This window comes from Pan paniscus, chromosome 4 (genome assembly GCF_029289425.2).
Source record: "Pan paniscus chromosome 4, NHGRI_mPanPan1-v2.0_pri, whole genome shotgun sequence".
NCBI lineage: Eukaryota > Metazoa > Chordata > Mammalia > Primates > Hominidae > Pan > Pan paniscus.
In genome coordinates, this window is record NC_073253.2 from 21310378 (window position 1) to 21336053 (window position 25676).

At 36.4% G+C, this 25676-nt stretch overlaps 1 protein-coding gene across 15 annotated transcripts in view; it reads left to right on the forward strand.

Moving 5' to 3' along the window:
• ARB2A (ARB2 cotranscriptional regulator A) overlaps nt 1-25676 on the forward strand; it is a 493453-nt gene that overhangs the window by 29025 nt on the left and 438752 nt on the right. For 9 of the 15 annotated variants that reach the window (XM_034959774.4, XM_034959773.3, XM_055112193.2 and 6 more), the window contains one exon: nt 7860-7983. The exons of 3 other annotated variants lie outside the window; for them this stretch is intronic. In XM_034959774.4, the coding sequence (XP_034815665.1) occupies nt 7878-7983 (106 nt within the window). In that variant the 5' untranslated portion in view covers nt 7860-7877. Of the gene's footprint in view, nt 1-7859; nt 7984-22326; nt 22449-25676 lie in introns of those variants that run through there. 3 more of the 15 variants (XM_055112191.1, XM_063604383.1, XM_055112198.2) reach the window with 2 other exon arrangements.

A 25676-nucleotide genomic window follows, 5' to 3' on the forward strand; every position in this document is an offset into this window, starting at 1 on the left:
AGTTTTCCCCTTGAATAAATAGTAAGGAGTGCACTGTCAGTAGATACTGGATTTGAGTGGTACTTAAATGCCTTGTTTGCAGTACAATTATGATCTGCACAAAACTTAAATGTGCCATTAAACTTTATTGTTGGTGTCATTCATATGGCTTACTAGGCTTAATCAGCTGCTTGATTATATGCTCAAGTTTGTCTTCATTTTTCTTTTCTGTAGCAAATGGTACATTTCTAACTTCGAAGTAATTTGGTACAATGTCTGGGATCAATTATGATAATGATCAAAATAATAACAATAAAGTTATTACCAAATTTCAATTCTTGTTAGAAATTGGGTGGGATTGGGATGCTTTTAGGTGGTATGTGCTTAGGGGATTAACTGAATCATGACGAAAGTGAATTAGTGCTTCTACCAGGTTTTCATTGGAATTTGTATGCGAGGGATACTGATGGGCAAGGGAGGCAAATTACCATTGACAGAGAACTGCCAATGCAGAGAACTAGAACAAGCTAGACCAGCGCACTGTGATTTACAAAATCTTTATATAATGCTCCTCTTTTATACCTAGAAAATAATATGTTTGTTCTTAATATCTAGCTAGAGTATGCCTAGACAATTGCTAGCCTGGCTCTGGAGAGAGGGGTGATTAGGACATTACAAGAGAGAAGTTCTTTAAATGAGTCTGCCTGAAGTCTACTTCTTGCTTCTGTTTTATAGAACGTAAAGGGAAAGGTGAGTGGTTAGTGAGACAGTCAAGATTTTTTTTTTTTTGAGACTGCCTTGACCTTTGGCATTAGAGCTGTAGAAAAGAGTTGGAGAGAGAACCAGTTAATACATAGAGACACTACCCCAATGCAAGTGTATGTCTTTGAACCATTGGAATCATCACCTCAGAAAGAAACTACATACCTATTAACAGTCACACCCCATTTTTCTCTTCCCCCGACTCCTGAAAACTATTAGTCAACTTCCTATTTCTATGGATTTACCTGTTCTGGACATTTCATATAAATGGAATCGTACAATATGTGTGGTTTTTTTTGGTAATTGGCTTCATTTTGTAATTGTAATTAGCACATAATATTTTCATTTATGTCATAGCAAGTATCGGTACTTCATTCCTTTCTATTAAAGAATAATATCCTATTGTATGGATATACCATATTTTGTTTATCCATTCATCAGTTGACAGTCAGGTTGTTTCAACTTGTTGGCAATTATGAATAATGCTTCTGTGAACATTTGTGCATAAGTTTTGGTGGGGACATGTATTTTCATTTCTCTTGGGTATATACCCAGAAGTAGAATTGCTGGGTCATATGGTAACTCTGTGTGTAATATTTTGAGGAACTGCTCAACTGTTTTCTAAAGTGGCTGCATCATACCAGCAATTGTTGTCACACTAGCAATATATCAGGTATCCAGTTTCTTCTCATTGTCACAAACCTTGATTTATGTTCCTTTTTGATTATAGCCATGCTAGTTATTGTGCATTAGGTATCTCATGTGGTTTTGATTTGCATTTTTATAATGACTAATGATATTGAGCATCTTTTATGTGCTTTTTGGCCATTTGTATATTTGAAGAAATGTGTACTTATATAATCTGCCCACTTTAAAATTTTTTTATTATTGAGTTGCAAGAGTTCTTTATATATTCTGGATACATCTGGTCTCTTAACATCGCAATTTTTTTTTGCTTAATATTCAGAAAACCATTAGAAAAGGACATTGTTATAGCTTAGATTTTTTGGAAGCAGATGCTGAGACAGAATTTGGGGTATAAAATATTTTTAGAGATCAGCACTTGCGAAAGGAAGGAGAACAGGATTGGTCAGAGGGAAAAGTTGAATTTGCATGGAGACCTGGCAAAACCTCAACCAACCTGGCAGCAAGCTCTGGAGCAAATATTGCCTATCGGGGTTGTCCTGCATCAGGCTGAAATGGCTGGGCCTTCATATTACCACTTGACTTAATCACTGAATGAGGGTCAGCAGTGGAAAGGTATGACCTAGGATGAAGCAGCACTTTGCACCTGAGGCCAGCTCTGAAGTGATAAACAGATGGAGTCTGTTTGCTAACTGCACTCTCTAGCTGAGCAGCACATTCTCCTTGAAGGGGCATCTGGATGGTTCACATGCATATTATATTTTAAAATCTATGTTGAACCTCGAGTTCACTAAGTTTAACAGAGATTCTGGGAGAATGTTTATGGGATGAGAAAATTGAAAATTTGATACCGTTTTTGCAAATGTGTTATTACTGTTATTTCATGGTATAGGCTGCTTTGAAATCTTCTGAAGATAATTTGGCCTGGAGTTATGTACATTTGTAATATTGTTTATGTTTTATTATTTATTTTTACTATAGAATTAGAGTCTCTTAAGTAGTTTATATGATGCTCATAATTGCCTCATATAATAGCAATTTCTTATGTTTGTTTGTTTGACATACTCTGTTTTTCTAAAATTTTGAGTGTGGTATATTCATTTTGAGAATTATTTTATCTTTGGCCATAGTTTTCCCATATCTGCTACATATTATGAAAACCTCATAAAGGACTATTTAAATTTTTTTCTTTTGAAATTTGATTCAGAATAGAGAATCATCTTAGTCTTTGTTTAATTTCTTAAGTTTTAACATTGTCACAGATATTCTAAGATTTTATATTCCCGTCTTGTTGAGTTTCTGTCTTTTTGCTAGCCAAAAAGCAATGCAATACCTAAACAGATGATTACCAATTTGGGGACCTATTAAAAATACATAGTAGTGCAATACTATTTCTTTTAAAATACTTTTATTTGATATCTCTTAACTTTTGGCCCTTTTTTCAGATGCTTGTTTTGCCAAAGTATTGGGAGAGATATGATAAGTAATTTTTATCAGTCTTAATTCTGAATAGCAAACTAAATATACTAAGATAGTTTTGGTTGACAACTTTAGTCTGTAGATATCTATGTCCAATTTGCCCAAACTCCAAATTGTAATACTTCCTAATAACAGAAATTAGTACATAACAGTAGGTGTGAATTTTCTGCAGAATGAAGAAACTGAAATTATTTTTCTGGTGAAGTTGTGTTGTTTGGCTGTATCAACATGGTAGAATAGAAGAAACTCATTCATAATTAGGAGTCAGAAGACCTGAGTTAGAATCTCAGCTACCCCTTAACATCTGAGATGCCTTAACCAGGCTCACTTAGCTTTTCAAAGCCCACAATGCCTTATCTCCATAAAATGCCTACCCCTGACAGTTGTGGCAATGACCTAATCAGATAATGGATAAGAATAGAACTGGTCATCTTGTGACCAATGTATACATTTATGAAATAGTTGGAAGAGTGTTCTTCCTTAGGCAAATGAAGGTGGAACCCACATATGTGATCTTTGTTCAAGCATGCATTTTAATAAGATTAAAGGAATGTAGAAATATAATGAAATGAATGTAAGTATAACTTACGTCCAAAAATTAAGTTCCATTATAATTATTTTCAATACAGTCTTGGAAACCCAAGTTAACAGATATTTGTTGTGAGACTTTATTATTTGTGCATAGAGTGCATCCAAGTGATGCATATTAAAAGGTTTTTATTTCTGTGAATTGATTGATTTTGGTATTCTGGCAGTTTGAGCACAAATTAATTGGAATCTAGTAATTTCAGATTTTATGTGGATTACTAATATTTTTAAAGGGATTTATAGTTTGTAAAATGCTTTCATATACATTTTTTCATGTAATCTTCATAATAGTCCTGCAAAGGTAACTGCTCTTATTTTCATGATTCTTCCCATTACTTAGGTTAGAGAAGTTGTAACTTTCTCAAGGTCATTTAGCTACTAGATGGTGGAACTGAAATTAAAAACCTAGATTTCTCATTCCAAACCTACTATATCATGTTGCTTGGGAAACTAAGGAATTATTTTAGATATACTTGGATTGGAACCGGGTATTCCTAGTCTCAGGAGCAAAGAGGTTTGGCTCCAAAACTTTGATCCAAACACAATTTTGCATTTGTTATAAAAGCCACCATTTTCTACGCACCAGGGGCCCTTATTACCCTGGGCTTTGTCTTGTGTCTGCTCAGCCTGATGTCTTCATTCTTCAGCTTCTTTCCCAGTGCCCACACACCAACGTTTTTCTCACTGTAGCCTCAGAATAATGCTGTCCAGCATTACTATGAACTAGCCTTTGCTGATGAGCAACCGATGAATATTTTAACTGTAATTTGGGTGGTTCTTTTGGTTCCTTATAAATCCCTTGTGCCAATTCTATTTACTGTAATTTCAGTTGCAAGTAGGCTATTTTGAACTTGATTTCTAGAGTCTCACTTAGTGAGCATAGAATCTTTAGGGCTAGACTGGAACCAAACCAGTCCTGGGAACCTCAGAAAATTAACCCAATTTTACGTGTTCTGTGATATATTTTGTACTTTCATCAATGCATTCAGAATGTGAGGTGAAAAGGGCTTCTGTTGCAAAATCACGTATATCTAGTTCGTATTTAATACCTGACTAAAAACCAACAAATGTAGAAAAAAATAAGGCTTTTGTGTATCTTTCTGTACATTTTATAAGTGCATACGCCACATTTTGCGCCAACGGGGCAAATAAGAAGTATTCTACTGTTTCATATTTTCAAATGCTGACTGGATAAAGATTACACATGACAAGTTATTTATAGCTTTATACATAGTAGATTCTCTGTTGGAATCATAGAAAGGAAAAGGATATGATAATTGCTTTGTGTAGTTCACAGAATAAAATGGCAAACTGAGATGTTTTGAATCTAGTTTGTACTGTAACCATTTCTAGGAAACCATATTTAAACAGCAGTGGTTATCATGAAGTATACAACATGTCAACTGTGTCCCAATTCACATCAGTAAAAACCTTCCACCGCTTTATTCTCTATAACCTAACCTCCATCAGATAATGCCAAATAAACTATGTCGAGTGCATGTATTAATATATATCAAATGTGCCAACAGCTTGCTGGCTGCATTTTCAGTAGTGTTTATCTGTGGTCATGCAGGTTATAACTCTGAATTTTTATTAGGAAAACTAAATTGAGAATTTATAATGTTCTTGATTGAGCTTCACCAGCTGTGCCACAGCCAGGAAAAATAACTCAGGAGGGTAAAAATCTAACACTATGTTAAGAGAGCAACAGACAAATTGCTTTTGCTTCATGCTTACCTGCTTTGCAACTGCTACTGTAAAGTTTAGGGTCACATGTAATAATTAATTTTTTTTTTTTTTTTGAGACAGAGTCTCGCTTTGTCAACCAGGCTGGAGTGCAGTGGTGCGATCTTGGCTCACTGCAACCTCTGCCTCCCAGGTTCAAGGGATTCTCCTGCCTCAGCCTCCCGAGTAGGTGGGACTACAGGCGTGTGCCACCACACCCGGCTGATTTTTGTATTTTTAGTAGAAACGGGGTTTCACCATGTTAGCCAGGTTGGTCTCCATCTCCTGATGTCGTGATCTGCTTGCCTCAGCCTCCGAAAGTGCTGGGATTACAGGCGTGAGCCACCGCGCCCAGCCAATAGTCTTTTAACTTATATGTTATTACTCCAGCAAATTGCTTTGTGAGTTTTTAGGTTGTCTCATATAAAACATGATTATTAATTTTTATTTAATCTTCAGAATCTTGAAAGTGATTCATTGAAATATGAATTTTGATAATGACCCTAGCACTGAATACATATTTATAATTTTACCTTTGTTAAACCAGTCACAATGACATACTTATATATATTGTTCTATTCAGAAATCGGACAATTTGGGGCCAATGAAAAATAATCTAATAGTTTATATTTGGAAGAAATACTGAGTTAGTGAAGGGAAGTCTCCTGGAGGTAGTTAACTTAGTTGTGGAATATTTAGCAAAGGGTGCTGTGTGGAATTCCTCATTAAGAACATTTCTCTTTAATTTCTGCTACAAGATGATGTGTAATAAAAAGTTGCTGGTGAAATTTGTGCACTATCATGTGGGACTTCACTAATTCCTGAATGGAAATATATAGCCCTTGCAGATATTTGTTTGTTTTGACATTATTGTAATTATCAGTCTAGGTCTGATGTATTTTCTTTGTGGCTGCTTGGCAGTTTGATTTGGCAGCTACAAAGTAAGCCATAGGAGGGCAGTGACCATATTTGTTTTACTCACCATAGTACCCCCAGAGTCTTGTACATTGCCTACCTTATATACTAGGATGTATTTCTTGAAGGGATATAGACACATTTTATTCATGTAGAAATTATAGAGTTTTGAGTTACCTATACACAGAAGAAAAATAAGAGCCACTTATGCTAAGTGAAAGGGCTTTCCCAGTGAAAAGTAGCTACATTCTAGGTATTCCTTTTAGAATATCTCACACCGTTGAGTAACAGTAAGATGGCTAGTTATAGAAATGATTGGCTATATATACCTTCTGTACTATTTAATGTTGAAGCGACATTTCATAAATGAAGAAACCAAAGAATTTGGATATGACTGGCCACGGAGATGTTATTAAGTGATGAAGCCGTGATTTGTTTACAGCAATTTAAAAAAATAAGCTAACATGGATGTTGTGCACATAATTATGGATCAGACATTATATGAAATGTTTTACATTTAGCCTCACTGTAACACTATGAGGGAAACATGATTATCATTTCCATTTTACAAATGTGGAAAATGAGGCCCAGAGAAGTTAAATAATTTGTCAAGGGCTCATCGGTAGTTCTTAGTGGAGCCAGAGTGCCCTTTCTCTTATAGGACATCACCTACAGTTAGACTTGACACAAGGGCAGCATTGGTTATGGCCATTTGGAACATTCATAGTTTTAAATTATTTATTTTCAGTATTAGTTTTTTAAAAAGTATTTTCTGTTACATTCTGCTGATTATGGAAATAGATCTGTTTTTAAAGATAATTATAAAATGTACTGCTGAATGGAAACTGAAATTTACCTTATGGATAGCAAGTCAAATTGGATTCCTCAGAGGAATATTCAATCTTGTTATATTGTCATGAATGTAGTTTTTATATAATTTCATTAACAGTTTTGGATTAATGGATTAAATTTAGTTTAAATTTTCACATTGTAGGAGATACACTTTTTTTCCTTTTAAACTTTAGGAAAAATAGTTTGCTTTACTGTTCATGGGGACCCTGGGAAAAGCCATTCCCATTAAAAAGGGAAGTTTTAATGCCTTCCCTTTGGCCAAAGTAGAGCAGAATTCGATTTTAATAAATCCTGATTTTATAGTATGGTTGTTTACTGGAGTGCCATTTAGAGAGGATGGCTTCCAGACACTGATGACATTGTTTCATTTAAAAAGGGCTAATTTTTCCCTGAAAGTTGTATTTTTAATTACACTATAGGAAATTTGTAGATACTTTATATATTTACGTATTTGCGTCCTCCTATCTGCTTGTTCCAGAAGGAAGACATTCTGACCTTGTAAATGGCCCATGCTTACAATTTATTTTAAAAGAAATTTTAGGTTTTTGGAACTACCCAAAGATATTTTTTAAAAACATTAGGTGATAGGTAACTAAAACTAAATGGTAAGTTTGGCTAAATTCAGCAAACATTAGGTAATTGTAATGTATAAGGTATTGTGTTTGGTGGACATGAGAGAAAGATGACAAAAACTTGATGTCTGTATTCCTGTGGCTTGTGTGCCATTAGCTGACTCAGATAAATTCATAAATAAGTATAATGCAAAGCAGACAATAATAAGTACTATGGCATAGGCATCAACAAAGTGGGAAATTAGCATAGAGAGATTAATCCTGACTGGGAGGATCAAGGAAGTTCTCATGGAATAGATAGGTTTTGAGTAGAACTTAATTTATTGCTTTCATTCATTCTAGACTGTCTTCTGAAGATTGATGTCTATTTCCTTGAGCTCTTTAATTTTGTTGCCAATTTGGATAAACATGGCACAAATCCAGCAGGGAGGTCCAGATGAAAAAGAAAAGACTACCGCACTGAAAGGTACATACTTAATTTGCTTTTTCAGGAAATTTTCATTGTGCCTAATAAAGGTGTAGGAATATTTAGGTGACCTTCCATTCATTTCAAATCTAAAATAAGAATATAAGTACCTAAAGTATTTGCAATTATTTATATCCCTCACAGCAACTATTACTGCATCTGAGATGTATGTACTCAGTAAATAAATCACGGGATCATGTAATTTTGCATCTATAAGAATTATTAATGCTTTTCTTATTCAATGTCATACATTTAATAATAAAATTAATAAGTTTTTTGAATCAAGGCTAGTGCCTTTACCTTATGTTTTCTGCTTGGAATGTCATACTGGATTAGGGTAATGATCTGTCTGTTTCTGTATTCTGCCTTTGTGGCATTGGCATTACTGATATTTTATGAGAGGTTTATCCATGTTAACGTTTTGGAAGGAATCTGCGTTAGACATTGTTATGGAAATTTGAATCCTAGAATTAAAAAATAAATCTGCTATCTAAAGTAATTTGACTTCGAAAAGAAGTGTCTGTTGTTGAATTGTGAGATAGCTATGGGCACTGAGACCTTTAGGGTCAGGAAGCTGAGCAGAAAGTAGCAAAAGAGGCTGAAAAGTAATTTTTAGTAAAATAGGTTAAGAATCAGGAACAAGGGAGAGATCCTGAATACCAAATGAAAAAATTAAATGGGAGTAATTAATTAAAGTCATATCTGGTGATGGGTCAGATTAGATGAGAACTGAGAATTTACTTTTGCATTTGACCATGTGGAGGTCATTTGACCTTCACAAAGAGCTGTTTCAATAAATAGAAATGAAAGCCTGATTGGAGAACTTTCAGCAGAGAATGGAAAGAGAGGAATTGGAGACAGCTGTAAACAACCCTATAGAAGGTTTTACTGCATGCTTGTATGTTGCTGGGAAGGATCCAGCACGCTCAGAATAATGGACAATTTAGGAGTGAGGGCAAGGAATGTATGTCACAGTTTCTATCTAAATAGACATGCTGGGTTTCCACCTAGATAGATTTTGTGCATGTTCAGCCTTAATGTGAAAATTTGATCTCCCAAGTTGTGGTTCTGATTTGTACTCCTGCAAGCAGTATGTGAGTTCAGATTGATTTTCTGGATTTTAGAGGTAGTACAGTGATGTTAAAAGAGTAGATAGGTTCTAGAGATAGAACTATCTGGATTCAAATTCAAGGTTTTCCTTCTTAACATGAACAAGTTGCTTAATTTCTCTGGATCTTATAACTATCTGGATTCAAACTCAAGGTTTTCCTTCTTACCATGGGCAAGTTGCTTAACTTCTCTGAATCTTTCTCTTCATCTGTACTATAGGAATAATAATGCTGGGTACAAATGGGGGTGTAAGGGTTAAGGGAGGAGTAAACTGGAAATATTAGAAAATAAAATGGCAAATGCATAGTAAAGCATATTTTAGAACAAGTTAGCAAACTGATTTGTTCTAAACTTAACAGGAAGACAGTTTTATTCTTGAGTTTATTCAAAACCGGGCTATGATATGTAAAACAGTGAACTAATAATGATCACTCTCTGCTGTTCATTAGAGGATTTCACGTTTACATGGCAAGATGCACTCTTGGAGGTGATTTAACTTTTCCCTAATTGAAAAGTGCTTCAGATAAGGCATAGATGGTAGAAAAATCTCATAAAAATATATTAGTGGTGAGAAAAATGTCAGGTACAACTCAAGATGAGCAGGGTTAAAGCAGTGCATGCTGGAAGAAAGTAGTTTGAATTAGTTTGCTGTAATAATGAAGATGGTAAGGAAGATGGTGATGACTGTTATAATTAAAGGAAGGCATATTATTCACAAGAAAGTTATGTCATCTCTTTTGGAGATGGCAATGAAGATATGCTTGTAAAGAATTCTTGCATTTCTTAAAAATATTACTTTCTCCCTTTGCCAGTTTTACAGGGTTTTAGTTTACTGCCTTTTATTGATTTGTTGACCCATTTTACCTGGATTTCTGAAAATATGTTCTGTATCTAGTCCTCTTAGTTTGTATGTATTAGTTTTTATTTACCACCGCCCTCTAACCCCAGACCCCTTCAAAAATGCCTGCATTTTGCTATAGTGCCTTTATTAAAAATTATTCTGGACATTAATGTTGAGTTGTTACGATCATTATTTGTGATAGCCTAATGGTAACATCTTATATGGCTAATAGTACATCAAAACCAAGATATTGGTACAGTACTGTTAACTAAAACACGGTCATTATTCAATTTCCATTAGGTTTTGTATGCAGTAATTTGTGTGTGTGTGTGTGTGTGAGTGTGTTTGGAGTTCTGTGCAGTTCGATCCTATGTATTGTCTTGTGCAACCATGACTACAAACATTCAAGATACGGAAGTGTTCTACCACTAGCAAGTCCCTTCTGTTACCCATTTGTAGGAATGTCCCCAACTGCCAACTTCATCTCTTGTCTCCTGGCAATCATTAATCTGTTCTCCATCCCTTTAGTTTTGTCATTTTATAGATGTTATAGAAAGGGAATCATAAGGTATGTAATTTTTTGAGATTGGCTTTCTTCAATAAGTATAATGCCTTTGAGATCCATCCAAGTTTTTGTAAATATCAGTAGTTCATTTGTGTTTATTACTGATGAGTAATATTCCATTGTCCAGATATGCCATTTTGTTTAACCATTGACCCATTGTAGGGCATTTGGATTGATTCCAGTTTTTGATTATTAGAAATAAATTTACTGTGTGTATTCATGTATAAGTTTTTATGTGAACATAAGTTTTCATATCTCTGGGTTAAATGCCCAAGAATGTGATTGCTGGGTCATATGGTAATTGCATTTCTAACTTTATAAGACAATACCAAATTATTTTCCAGAGTGGCTGTACCATTTTACATTCCCACCAGTCACGTATGAAAGAACCACTTTCTCTACATCCTCCTCAGCATTTGGTATTATTACTATGTTTTAGTTTTAGCCATTTTATTAGGTACATAGTAATATCTCACTAGTGATGTTGACCATACATCTTTTCATGTGCTTATTTGCCATCTATACCTTGTCTCTGGTAAAATACCTATTCGTATTTTTTGTCCATTTTCTAAATGGATTTTTTAAAACTATTGAGTTTTGATAGTTCTTTATATTTTCTAGATACAAGTCTCTATTGGATATATTCTTTGTGAATATTTTCTCTCAGTCTGTAGCTTGTCTTTCACCCTCTTAACAGGTCTTTCGTAGGGCAAACATTTTTAATTCTGATGAAGTTCTGTTTATCAATTTTTTCTTTTATAAACTGTGCATTTAGTGTCATGTCAAAGAACTCTTTCCCTAGTCCTAGTTTATGAAGGTTTTCTCCTATGCATTCTTCTAAAAGTTTTGTTTTATATTTCACATTTAAATTAATGATCTATTTGCAGTTAATTTTTAAACATATATTAGTAGGTTTCGTTTCATTGCTGAATTTTATTCTGTTGAATGAATAAACTATATTTTACTTATCCATTTGCCAAATGTTAGACATTTGTGTTGTTTCCAGGGTTGGGTGATTATGAATACAGTCTTTAAAAACATTCATCAACAGGTTTTTATGTGGATATTTATTTTCATTTGTCCTGAGTTGATACCTAGGGGGAGGACTGCTGGTAATATGGTATGTCTACAGTAACTTTGTAAGAACTAGAGCACCACTTTTCAAGGTACCTGTATTATTTTTCACTACTACCAATAATGTATGAGAGTTCTCTTAGTTTGGCATCTTTATCAGCAATTAATATTGACAGGTTTGTTGACTTTTTTTCTCATTGTCACAGGTTTTTGTTTCTATGTGGTTTAATTTGCATTTTCCTAATGGTGAATTATATGCCATATATACATCTTTCTTGGTAAAGTCTAGAATTTTGCCCCCTTTTTTTGTTTGTGTTCTTATTGTTGAGTTTTAAAAGTTGTTCATATGTTCTGAATTCAACTTCTTTTTAAGATATGTGATTAGTAAACATTCCCAGTCTTTGGATTGTCTTTTCATTCTCTTTGTTTTATTGATATGTGTTTGTACATACTTATGGGGTACATGTGATATTTTGTTATATGCATAGAATGTGTAATGTTCAAGTTAGGATGTTTCCATTATCCATTGCCCCAAGTGTTTATGATTTCTATGTGTTGGGAACATTTTAAGTCCTCTCTTCTAGCTATCTTGAAATATATAATACTTTGTTGTTAACTTTAATCACCCTATATGCTATTGAACATTAGAACTTATCCCTTCTATCTAACTGTATGTTTCTACCCATTAAACAAACTCTCTTCATTGTTTCCTTCTGTGCACCATCACCCACACACTTCTCTGATAGCTATCATTCTACTCCCTACTTCCATGAGATCAACTTTTTTATCTCTCACATGTGAGAACATGCACTGTGTCTTTCTGTACCTGACTTATTTCACTTAACACAGTAACTTCCAGTTCCATCCATCTTGCTACAAATGACATGATTTTATTCTTCTTATGGATGTATAGTATTCCTTTTTGTATATATATCACATTTCTTATGGTCAAATAGTATTCCATTGTGTATATTATATCACATTTTCTTTATCCATTCATCTGTTGATGGACTCTTAGGTTGATTCCATATCACTGCTATTGTGAATAATGCTGCAATAAACATGCAATGCAATTATCCTTTAGATATACTGATTCCTTTTCTGTGAATACATACCTAGTAGTGCACATGCTGGCTTGTATGGTAGTTCCATTTGTAGTATTTTGAGAAATGCCCATACTGTTTTCCATGGAGGTTATACAGATTTACATTCTTAACAACAGTGTATAAGAATTCCCTTTTCTCTACAGCCTCATCAGCTTCTGTTATTTTTTGTCTTTTTAATAATAGCCATTCTAACTGGGGTGAGAGGATATCTAATTGTGGTTTTAGCTTGCATTTCCCTGATGATTAGTGAAATTGAGTGTTTTTTAACATACCTATTGGCCATTTGTATGCCTTCTTTTTAGAAATGTTTATTTATGTCCTTTGCCCACGTTTTAATGGGATTATTTTTTGTTTTTTACTGCTGAATTGTTTGATTTCCTTGTGTATTCTGGATTATTAATACTTTGTTGGATAAATAGTTTGTGAATATTTTCTCCCATGCAATAGTTTGTCTCTTCATTCTGTTGTTTTCTTTGCTGTGTAGGAGCTGTTTAGTTTAATGTAGTCCCATTTGTCGTTTTTTGTTAATGCTTTCTCAAAAGGCTTTAGCCATAAAAATCTTTGCCTAGACCAGTGTCCTGAAATGTTTCCCCTGTGTTTCATTCTACTAGCTTTGTAATTTCAGGTCTTACATTTAAATCTTTAATCCATCTTGAGTTGATTTTTATAGATGAGTGATGGGGCTCCAGTTTCATTCTTCTACGTATAGATATTTAGTTTTTCCAGAATCATTTACTTAAGAGGGTGTTCTTTCCCCAGTGTATAGTCTTGGTGCCTTTGTTGAAAATCAGTTGACTGTAAATATGTGGATTTATTTCTGGGTTCTCTATACTGCTATTCTGTTCCATTAGTCTACATGTCTTTTTATCTATCTATCTATCTATCTATCTATCTATCTATCTATCTATCTGTCTGTCTGTCTGTCTGTCTATCCTTTTAAGACAGAGTTTCACTATTGTTGCCCAGGCTGGAGTGCAATGGCACGATCTCGGCTCACTGCAACCTCTGCCTCCTGGGTTCAAGTGATTCTCTAGTCTCAGCCTCCTGAGTAGCTGGGATTACAGGTGCCCACCACCACACCTGGCTCCTTTTTTTTTTTTTTTTTTTTTTGTATTTTTAGTAGAGATGGGGTTTCACCATGTATGCCAGGCTGGTTGGTCTTGAACTCCTGACCTCAAGTTGAACAGGACTAGCTGGATTTCCTAGGCCTACTAAGAATTCCTAAGCCTAGCTGGGGAAGGTGACTGCACCCACTTTTAAACATGGGGCTTATAACTTAGCTCACACCCGACCAATCAGGTAGTAAAGAGGGCTCACTAAAATACAAATTAGGCTAAAAGCAGGAGGTAAAGAAATAGTCAAATCATATATTGCCTGAGAGCACAGGGGGAGGGACAATGATCTGGATATAAACCTAGGCGTTCGAACTGGCAGTGGCAACCCCCTTTGGGTCCCCTCCCATTTTATGGGAGCTCTGTTTTCACTCTATTAAATCTTGCAACTGCATACTCTTCTGGTCCATGTTTGTTACTGCTCGAGCTGAGCTTTCGCTCCCCATCCACCACTGCTGTTTGCCACCTTCGCAGACCTGCCGCTGACTTCCACCCCTCCGGATCCGGCAGGTGTCCGTTGTGCTCCTGATCCAGCAAGGTGCCCATTGCCGCTCCCAATTGGGCTAGAGGCTCGCCATTGTTCCTGCATGGCTAAGTGCCCAGGTTTGTCCTAATTGAGCTGAACACTAGTTGCTGGGTTCCACAGCTTCTAATAGAGCTATAACACTCACTGCATGGCCCAAGGTTCCATTCCTTGGAATCCGTGAGGCCAGGAACCCCAGGTCAGAGAACAAAAGGCTTGCTGCCATGTTGGGAGTAGCCCACCACCATCTTGGGAGCTGTAAGAACAAAGACCTGCCGGTAACAAAGTGATCCACACACTTCGGCCTCCCAAAGTGCTGGGATTACAGGCATGAGCCACTGTGCCTGACCTTACAAGTCTTTTATTTTTAAAATAATAATATTATGCTGTTTTGGTTACTGTAACTTTGTAATATATTTCGAAGTCAGGTTAGCATGATGTCTCCAGCTGTGTTCCTTTTGCTCACATTGCTTTGGCTATTTGAGCTCTTTTTTGTTTCCATTTGAATTTAGTGTTTTTTGTTTTTCTCTATTTCTGTGAGGAATGTCATTGGTATTTTAATAGGGATTGCGTTGAATCTGTAGGTTGCTTTGAGCAGTATGGTCATTGAATTATTCCAGTTTATGAGCATGGAATGTCTTTCCATTTGTCTGTGTCCTCTTCAATTTCTCTCATTAATGTTTTATAGTTTTCCTTGTAGAGGTTTTTCACCTCTTTGGTTAAATTTATTCCTAGGTATTTTTCTTATAGCTGTTGTAAATGAGTTTGCCTTTTTGATCACTTTCTCAGCTCATTTATTATTGGAATTTAGAAACACTAATGATTTTTCTATGTTGATTCTATATACTGTTATTTATTGAATTTATAAGAGCTACAAGTTTATTGGTGGAGTCTTTAGGTTTTTCTATATATAAGATTATATCAGATGCAAAAGGACAATTTGACTTCTTTTCCAATTTGGATGCTTTTTATTTTGTTCTCTTGCCTGATTTTTCTGAAAAGGACATTCTGTACCATGCTGAATAGGAGTAGTGAAAGTGGGCATCCTTGTGTTGTTCCAGTTTTTAGAGGAAAAGCTTTCAACTTTTCTCCATTCATTATGATGTTTGTTGTGAGTTTGTTACATACAACCTTTATTATGTTGAGATATATTTTTTCAATGCCTACTTTGTTGAGAGTGTTTTTATCAGGGAGGTTGTTGAATTTTATCAAGTGCTTTTACTGCATCTACTGAGATGATCATATGGTTTTTGTTCTTCATTCTGTTGATGTGCTGTATCACACTAATTGATTTGCATATGTTGAACCATCCTTGCATTTCTAGGTAAATCCTACTTGATAATGATGTGTTACCTTTTTGATGTGCTGTTGAATCTGGTTTATTGTTATTTTATTGAGTAATTTTGCACCTATGTTTGTCAGGAATATTGGCCCGAAGTTTTCTTTTTTTGTTGCAATCTTGTCTGGTTTTGATATCAAGGTAATTCTAGCCTTATAAAATGAGTTAAGGAGAGTTCCGTTCCCTCCTCTTCATTTTTTTGGAATAGTTTGAGGAGAAATTGTGTTAGTTTTTCTTTAGACATTTGGTAGAATTCAGTAGTAAAGCCATATGGTCCTGAACTTTTCTTTGTTGGGAGACTTTTTATTACTATTTGATCTCATTACTCACAACTGGTCTGTTCAGGTTTTCTATTTCTTCCTGATTCAATCTTGGTAGATTTTATTTGTCCAGGAATTTATTCACTTCCTCTAGGTTTTCCAGCTTGTACAGTTGTTCATAATAGTCTGTTATGACCTTTTCTATTACTGTGGTAATTGTATTGATTCCTTTATCATTACTGATTTTATCTGGGTCTCCTGGGTTTTTGTGTGTGTGTGTGTGTGTGTGTGTGTGTGTGTGTGTGCTTAGTCTGGCAAGCTGTTTAGAAATTTATCTTTTTCAAAAAAGTTACCTTTTATTTTGTTGATTTTTTTTATCTGTATTTCATATAATTCTGCTCTTTATTATTTTATCCTTTCTAATTTTGGGTTTGGTTTTTTCTTCTCTTCATTGAGGTGCATCCTTAGATTATTTGAAATCTTTCTACTTTTTTGATGTAGTCATTTATTGCTGTATCATTTCCTTTTACCCTTGCTTTTTCTGTTTTGCATAGGTTTTGGTATGTTGTGTTTGGTTTTCATTTGCTTCAAGGCAGTCTTTATTTTTTCATAATTTCTTCCTTGACTCAGTGCTCATTCTGAAGCAAGTTTAGTTTCCATGTATTTGTACATTTTCTCAAGTTCTTCTTTTTATTGATTTCATACATGATATGATTTTTTTTTGGTAAAATTTGTTGAGTCTTGTTTTGTGGCCTAACATATGGTCTATCCTGGAGAATGCTCCATGTGTTGATATGAAGAAAATGTATACTCTGCAGCTCTTGGATGAAATGTCCTGTAAATGTCTGTTTGGTCCATTTGATCTAATGTGTAGTTTAAATCTGTTTCTTTGTTAATATTCTGCCTAGATGATCTGTCTAATGCTGAGAGTGAAGAATTAAAGTCCCCAACTATTATTTTATTGGAATCTATCTTTCTCTTTAGATCTAATAATGTTTGCTTTATATGTCTGTATGCTCCAGTGTTGAGTGCATATATGTTTAGAATTGTTATATTCTATTGCTGAATTGATTCCTTTATCATTATATAATGACCTTCTTAGTCTCTTTTTACTGCTTTTGACTTAAATTCTGCTTTATCTGATATAAATATAGCTACTCCTGCTCACTTTTGGTTTTCGTTTGCATGGAATGTCTTTCTCTTTTTCTTTTTTTGGAGACAGGGTCTCACTGTGTCACCCAGGCTGGAGTGCAGTAATATGATCACAGCTCACTGCAACATCTACCTCCTGGGCTCAAGCGATCCTCCCACCTCAGCCTCTTGAGTATCTGGGACCACAGGCATGTGCCACCATCCCCGACTAATTTGTATATTTTTTGGAGATATGGGGTTTCACCATGTAGGCCAGGCTAGTCACAAACTCCTGAGCTCAAGTGATCTGCCTGCCTCAGCCCCCCAAAGTGCTGAGATTACAGGCGTGAGCCACTGTGCCCAGCCAGAATGTCTTTCTCCATCCCTGTACTTTCAGTTTATGTGTCTTTACAGATAAGATGAGTGTTTTGTATTCAGCATGTAGTTGGGCCATGTTTTAAAATCCATTCAGCAAGTCTCTGTCTTTTATTCAAAGTTTAATTCATTTATATTAAAGGTTATTATTGATATGCGAGGGCTTATTTCTAAAATTTTATTTATTGATTCTTATTGCATTAATATCCTTTTTTTTTTTCTTTTTCTTTTATTGTTTATTGTTGTAGTTTGGTTGTTTTCTATAGTGGTAACATTTGAGTTCTTTCCCTTCGAATTTGTGTGTTTCCTCTAACAGTGAGTTTTATTCTGTTGTGCCTTTACATGGTGCTAGATATCTTCCCTTTGCATCCAGGTTTAAGATTCCCTTAAGCAGTTCTCTTAGATCTGGTCTAGTAGTGATGAATTCTCTGTTTTTGCTTGTTTGGGAAAGACTTCATTTCTTCTTCACTTATGAAGGAAAACTTTTCTGGATATAGCATCCTTGGCTGGCAGTTTTCTCTCTTTCGGCACTTTGAATATGTTATCCCATTTCGTCTTGGCCCGTAAGGTTCTGTTGAGCAATGTGCTATTAGTCTGATAGAAGTTCCCTTCTAAGTGAGTGGGTACTGTCCTTGTGCTGTTTTTAGAATTCTTTCTTTGACTTCTGACAGTTTGACTATAATATGTGATGGAGAAGATCTTTTTACATTGTATTTGATTGGGGATTTATGTGCTTCTTGTATCCGGAAGCCTAAATCTCTTTCTAGACGTTGAAAGTTTTTTAGCTATTTATTAAATAGGGTTTCTAACCCTTTTGTTTTCTCTTTGCCTTCTGGGACACCACAAATTCAAGTATTTTATAGCTTTATGGTATTCCATATATCACATAGCCCTTGCTCATTGTTTTTTCTTTATTTTTTGTCTGATTGAGCTATTTCAAAAGACCTGTCTTTGTGTTCTGAAATGCATTGTTCTGCTTGATCTAGCCTGTTATTGAAGCTTTTCAATATGTTTCATCTTTCATTCAGTGAAATCTTCAGTTCCAGGATTTCTGATTGGTTCTTTTTTTATATCTGTCTATCTTTTTGGTAAATTTCTCATTCATATCCTGAGTTGTTTTTCTGATTTCTTTTTACTGCTTTTTTGTATTCCCTTGTATCTTACTGAGCTTCTTTAAAATAATTTTAAATTCTTTTTCTGGGATTTCATAAATTTCTCTTTGATTGGAATCTGTTGCCAGAGAGTTATTGTGCTTCTTTTGAAGTGTCCTTGTTTTTTTAATGTTTCTTATATATTTACATTGATATCTGGGTATCTGGTGTGAGAATCAACTCTTCCAGTTTTTTGAATTTGCTATCATAATGGATGATTTTTTCTTAAAATGTATCTATGGTGTTGGTTGAGTAGAGTACTTTGGCTTTGATTCTGGGTGTGTGCAGTCATGTAATTTCTGTATGATTTTTTTCAGCTGTAAACCTCATTAGTGGTGTCAGTGGCTTAGAGTGCAGTTGTTAGTGGAGGCTGTGGTGAGGTTTTGCTGGGGACAGGGATACCAGGTAGGCTATTCCTTGGGCTCTAGTGTTGGCAGCACAGGCACAGCCTGCCTGTCCTTAGGTTCCAGGGAGGCATATGCTGGCACTGGTGTTGAGTAGTCTATTGCAGTTGATTGTTGGATCTCTAGGTGGCTTACTTGTGTGCCTATAGTGGCACCAGTGGGTCAGGCCAGTGGATGGGTTCTTGGGTCTCTGAACAGTGGGTATGGTATGGGCTATGGTAGTAGCAGTAGTAGGACTAACCTCTGAGTTCTGAGCAGTTCACGATTTTGTTGATGGTAGCTACGACAGGCTAGGCAGGACAGTGCCCAGGCCTGTAGGTGGCATGTGTGAGGTTTATGACTATGTTGGTAGCAGCAATTGGATGGGCCCATTCTGAGGCCCCTAGGAGGAGTGCTTAGGTGACAGTGGCGGTGGACTGGTGCTTGGCAATCCCCACGCCCCTGAATGGCATGCTCAGGCTCTTGCTAGGGGGTGTGCCAGGCCAGGTGGACCTGCCCTCTTCCCACCACCTGTGGTACATGTAGACCTTGGCTCTGGTAGGCGGGGGTGGGGTTATTTCTAGGCCCCTCAGTGGAATGCTCAAGTATGGGCGGCAGTGACTGCACCACCGCCCTATGCTAGGGAGGGTGAAGTTGCTTTCAGTGGCTCTAGCCATAGATAAATGGTTGGGATTGCATGCTTCGCTTGTGCTTTGGCCCCAGTGGCAGCAGCCTGCTGTGGGGCTGCCATGCTTAGGGGAGTGTATCCTCAGGACATGTGAAAATGTGCCATGGTTTTGCTGCTTGGGGCAATGGGGTTGCTGCTCATGGCTTGCATTTTTGCCCGGGTGGCATTAGCCAGGCTGCAGCAGTCGCTGTAGGCAGGTGATGTCAGTGGGGGTCCAGTGATGTGGAGATGTGGGGCTGTTGGCTCCTGGGGACAGAATGCAGCTCTATAGGGGCTGGGCTCTCAAAATGGCACCTTACCGTAGCTGCTTGGGACTCAGGAGTTGTGTATGGCTCAGCATGAGCTCCTTCTCTAGAGCCATGGCATTGCACAGTCTTCAGGCAGCTTCCTACTTTATTCTCAGGGCCCATGGGGTTTGAGGAGCTCTTGCATGGCTAGGATTGCAGGGGTCTGTGGTGGGAATTTGAACTGCTGGGGGTCTTTCACTTATCCTTTTCCCACACTGGGGGTCTTTCACTTATCCTTTTCCCACACTGGGGAGCCTCTCCAGGCTCCCAGCTGATCTCAGCTAAGCAGGTTGCCTCGTTTCCCTTTTTATCTTTGCTTTTTGGGTGTTTCTTGTCACTTTTCTATTAAATTAGAGTGTTCTATCTTCGATGACCTGTTTGAGATGTGATTATTTACTTGCATTTTGGCTCTTCTTTGTAGATAAGGTGAGTACCAAATGCCTCTAGGCAGCCTTCTTGAAGCACCTCCCCCTCATTTTGAGTTAAATTTTATGTAAGATGTGAGATATAGGTTGAGGTTCATTTTTATCATTTTGATGTCCTCTTATACCAGCACCATTTGTGAAGAAGACTGTCTTTTCATCTTTGAATTGCTTTTTCATGCCTGTCAACCATGAATTGGGCATATTTGGACAGTTGTTTTTGAGTTCTTTATTTTGTTTCCTGGATCTATGTGTTTACCAATACCACACTCTCTTAATTACAGTAGCTATATAGTAAGTTAACATTGAACAGAGTGATTTTTCCTTTATTCTTTTAGAAAATTGTTTAGCTATTCTAGATCATTTGCCTTTATGTATGCATTTTAGAATATACTTGTCTATATCTGCAAAAAACTTTACTGCAATTTTGATAGGAATTGTATTTAAACTTTTAGATAAATTTGGGGAGAATCGATATCTATAATATTGAGTCTTCTAATCCATTTACCTGATATGTCTATTTAAATCTTCCTTGATTTCTTTCATTAGCACTCTGTAATTTTCAGCATGTAAATCCTGTACCTGTTATTTGCTTTATATGTAAGTATTTTAATTTTTTGGAGTGATTATAAATGGTGTTATGTTTATAATTTAAGTTTACACATGTTTATTGATGGTTTATGAAAATACAATTAAGTTTTGTGTGTTGATATTATATACTGTGATCTTCCTGAACTTGCTTGTTTGTTCTAGGAGATTCTTTTATGGATTCCTCAGGATTTTCTACATAGACAATCATGTCATTTGCAAATTGGATAATGTTTCTATCAAATCTATGTGCCTTTTGTTTTTCTTTGTGGCCTGTGTTGACTAGGACTTTCAGTACTATGTTGAACAAGAATAGTGAGGATGGATATTCTTTCTTGTTTTCAACCTTGAGGGAAAAGGATTGTCTTTCACTATTAAGCATTACGTTAGTTGTAAGTTTTTTGGTAAACGCTCCTTATCATGTTGAAGAAGTCCCTTTTATTCGATGCTTGCTGGGAGGTTTTAATCATGAGTGAGTGTTGATTTTTTTTTCTTTTTTGAGACGGAGTCTCGCTCTGTCGCCCAGGCTGGAGTGCAGTGGCGCAGTCTCGGCTCACTGCAAGCTCTGCCTCCCGGGTTCACACCATTCTCCTGCCTCAGCCTCCTGAGTAGCTGGGACTACAGGCACCCGCCAACATGCCCGGCTAATTTTTTGTATTTTTAGTAGAGACAGGGTTTCACCGTGTTAGCCAGGATGATCTTGATATCCTGACCTCGTGATCCACCCGTCTCGGCCTCCCAAAGTGCTGGGATTACAGGCGTGAGCCACCGCACCTGGCCGAGTGTTGAATTTTTGTCAAATGCTTTTATTTTTTGCATCAGTTGATAGGGTCATGTATTTTTTTTCTTCTGTAGCCTGTTGAAATAGTGGATTACATGTTGATTTTTTGAATAGTGAACCGTTCTGTCATAAGCCCTGTTTGGTTCTGATGTAATTTGTTTTTATATATTGCTGGTTTTGAATTAATATTTTGTTGAAGATTTTTGTGTCCAGGTTCATTAGAGATATTGAACTGGGGTGTTCTTTTTTTGTACTGTCTTTGTCTAGAATTGTTATCAGGGTAATACTGATCTTCTAACATGATTTAGGAAATATTCACCTCTGTTTTATTTACTGGAAGATATTGTGTAGAATTGGTACCAATTTATTTTTAAGTATTTTGGAGATTTCTCCAGTGAACCTTTCTTGACCTGAAAAATTTTGGGGGGAGATTTTAATTCAAATTCATTTTCTTTAATAGTCATAAGACTATTCGTATTGTTTATTTTATATAGGATGAGTTTTAGTAGTTTGTGGTTTTTAAGGTCTCGGACCATTTCATCTAATTTGTATAATTTACGTGTATAGGGTTGTCACTAATATTCCCTTCTTGTTCTTTTTTTTTGAGATGGAATCTTGCTCTGTGGCCCTGGCTGGAGTGCAGTGGTGTGATCTTGGCTCACTGCAACCTCTGCCTCCCAGGTTCAAGCGATTCTCCTGCCTAAGCCTCCTGAGTAGCTGAGATTACAGGTGCGCACCACCACACACGACTAATTTTGTATTTTTAGTAGAGACGGGGTCATGTTGGTCAGGCTGGTCTCGAACTCCTAACCTCATGATCTGCCTGCCTTGGCCTTCCAAAGTGCTGGGATTACAGGCGTGAGCCACTGCGCCTGGCTCCCTTCTTGTTTTTTTAAAGGCTGCAGGGTCTGTAGTGATATCCTCTGTTTTACTATTACCTGTTGAAGAGATTTAACAATGAGAAATAAATGCTTTTATTTAGTCATATAATTCTCTTTTGAAGTACACATTATTTCTTTATGTGGATAATATTTCTGTTTAGTATCATTTGCCTCAACCCAAAGAACTTTTCTTACCATTTTCTTTTGCAGGCCTGCTGGTGATAAATTATTTCAGCTTTTTTGTGTCTGAAAAAAATCTTTATTTCTTCTATTTGGAAAGATGCTTTTGGTTGGCTTAGAATTCCAGGTTGATGGACTTTTTTTTTTAGTTGAAAAATGTTGCACCATTGTCTTGTTTGCATAGCTCCTGAAAAGTCTTTTGTCATTATTATCTTTGTTCCTTTTTTCTCTATCTGCTTCAAGATTTTATCTTTTTTTTTTTTTTTTTGAGACAGTCTCACTCTGTCACCCACGCTGGAGTGCAATGGTGCGATCTCGGCTCACTGCAACCTCTGCCTCCCGGGTTCAAGCAATTCTCCTGCCTCGGCCTCCCAAGTACCTGGGATTACAGGCACGTGCCACCACACCCAGCTAATTTTTATATTTTTGGTAGATGAGGTTTCACCATGTTGGCTGGGCTGGTCTCAAACCCCTGACCTCAAGTGATCTACCCACCTTGGCCTCCCAAAGTGCTGGGATTACAGGTATGAGCAACCACGCCTGGCCCTAAGATTTTATCTTTATCACCTATTTTCAGAAATGTAATTATGATATACCTTTGTATCATTTTCTCAGTGTTTATTCTGCTTGGATTTGTGGTCTTAAAGTTTTCATCATATTTGGAAAACATTTCATCCACTTTTTAAAAAATATTGTTTTTTTTTCCCTCAGTTCTCAGTCTCCCTCCTGTGTTTGTCTGTTTGCATTGCTATGAAGGCATGCTTGAGACTGGGTAATTTAAAAGAAAAGAGGTTTATTTGACTTACAGTTCTGCAGGCTGTACCTGAAGCATAGTGCTGACGTCTCCTTCTGGTGAGGGTCTGAGGAAGCTTACAATCATGGCAGATCAAAGGGGTACCAGTATGTTACATGGTGAGAGGGAGGGAGCGAGAGAGAGAAGGAAGAGGTGCCACCTTCTTTTAAGCAAGCAGATCTCAGGGAACTCATAGAGTGAGAAATTATTTCCGTGAGTTCTGCCCCCATGACCCAAACACCTCCCACTAGGGCCACCTCCAACATTGGAGGTCACATTTCAACATGAGATTTGGAGGGGACAAACATCTAAACTATGTCACTTCCCAGCATTGATTTCGTCTTGGAACACACTTAAAATGTATTAGACAACTTGACATTGTCACACTGGTCAATAATACTTTCTTCATTTTTAAACTATTGTTTTTCTCTGCTTCATTTTGGATAATTCTGCTGTTAGGTCTCAAAGTTCATTGATCTCATCTTCTGTAATTATATTTGCTGTGAATTTTTAACAGTCTATTTTTAATTTTAGATAGAATTTTTTTATATATAGAAGCTTAAATTTCTTCCAGTTCTCACTTTGGTATATTAATGATTAAACATTTGTTTCAAACATACAGATCACATTGAAGTAGATGTTTTTTCCTTCTAATTCCTTTATCTTTATCATTTCTTGGTTTATTGATTGATTTTCTTCATGTTTATGGATCATAATTTTTACCTTTTTACATGCCTTATCATTTTTCATAGATGCCAGACATTGTAAATTATACATTATTGGATGCTGGATTTTGTTCTATTCCTTTAAAGAATAAGTTGGTGCTTAAATTTTGTTTTGCTTTGCTTTTTGGTTTTATTTTAAAGAATGTTGGGCTTTGTTCTGACAGGTATTTATAATATTTGTATCTTTTTTTTCTTGGAGGCTTGTTTTTTTAATCTTTGATATGACAGTTTTAGAGTTTCCTTTCTCTAGGGCTAATAGGCATACATATTTGCAGCTCTGTGTGTACTTAAGGAATTGTTCAGCCTGCTGCTTTCCCTGTCCTTGGGTAATTTTTTTTCTCCTATGTGTATGGATAAATAGTCAAAGACATGAGTGAATCCCTCTGAAATTCTGCCCAGCAGTCTCTCTTTCTAAACAGTTTCCCCTGCGCTCCTTCTCTGCTTCCAAATCCAGCCACCTTGGATTATTCAAATTCTGATCTCTGTATCATCAGCTCAGCAGGGTCTTCATTCTTTGTTTGGGTTCTTCCTTCCTGCTGTGCCTTAAACTGTCTCCACACAGTAAGCTAGGGCATCAAGGGGTTTATGTCATTTGTTTCTTTTTCTCTCAATTCTGGCTGCCTGTTGTCCAACTGTTCTTTTACATGTGTCTTCTTGCTTTCCAGTTGTTTAAGGAAAGTGGAAATAATTCGGTTCCTGTTATTCTGTTTTGGCCAGAAGTAGAATTCCAATAGTGTTTTAAATACTCATTTATTTAATACAGTTTTTTAAAATAAAGATGCCAAATGGTACTTTCTTTATTGTGATGAAATAGACATAATGTAAAACTTACCATTTTAACTGTTGTTAAATATAGGGTTCAGTAGCATAAAGTACATTTACATTGTTGTGCAGTCATCACCACCATCCATCTCCTGAACTCTGCACCTTGCAAAACTGAAACCCTATACCCATTAAACAATAACTCCCTATTCCCCTCTCTGCCCAGCCCTCAGCAACCACCATTCTACTTTCTGTCTCTATAAGTTTGATGACTCTAGGAATCTCAGAAATATGCAATCATATAATATTTGTCCTTCTGTGTCAGCTTATTTCACTTTGCATAATATCTTCAAGGTACATCAGTTTTGTGTAAGAATGTCTTTCTTTATTAAGGAAATATTTACTACAAAGAATTGACTCACACAATTATGGAGGCTGAGAAGACCCAAGTTCTGTTATCAGCAAGCTGGAGACCCAGGAGAGCTGGCAGTAAAGTTCAAGTCAGGAGAGCTGATGGTGTGAGTTCCAGTCTAAATCTGAAGGCAGAAGACTAATTTCCCAGCTTGAAGATCGGCTGAGAGAGTGAATTCTCCTTTACTCAGCGTTGTTGCTCTGT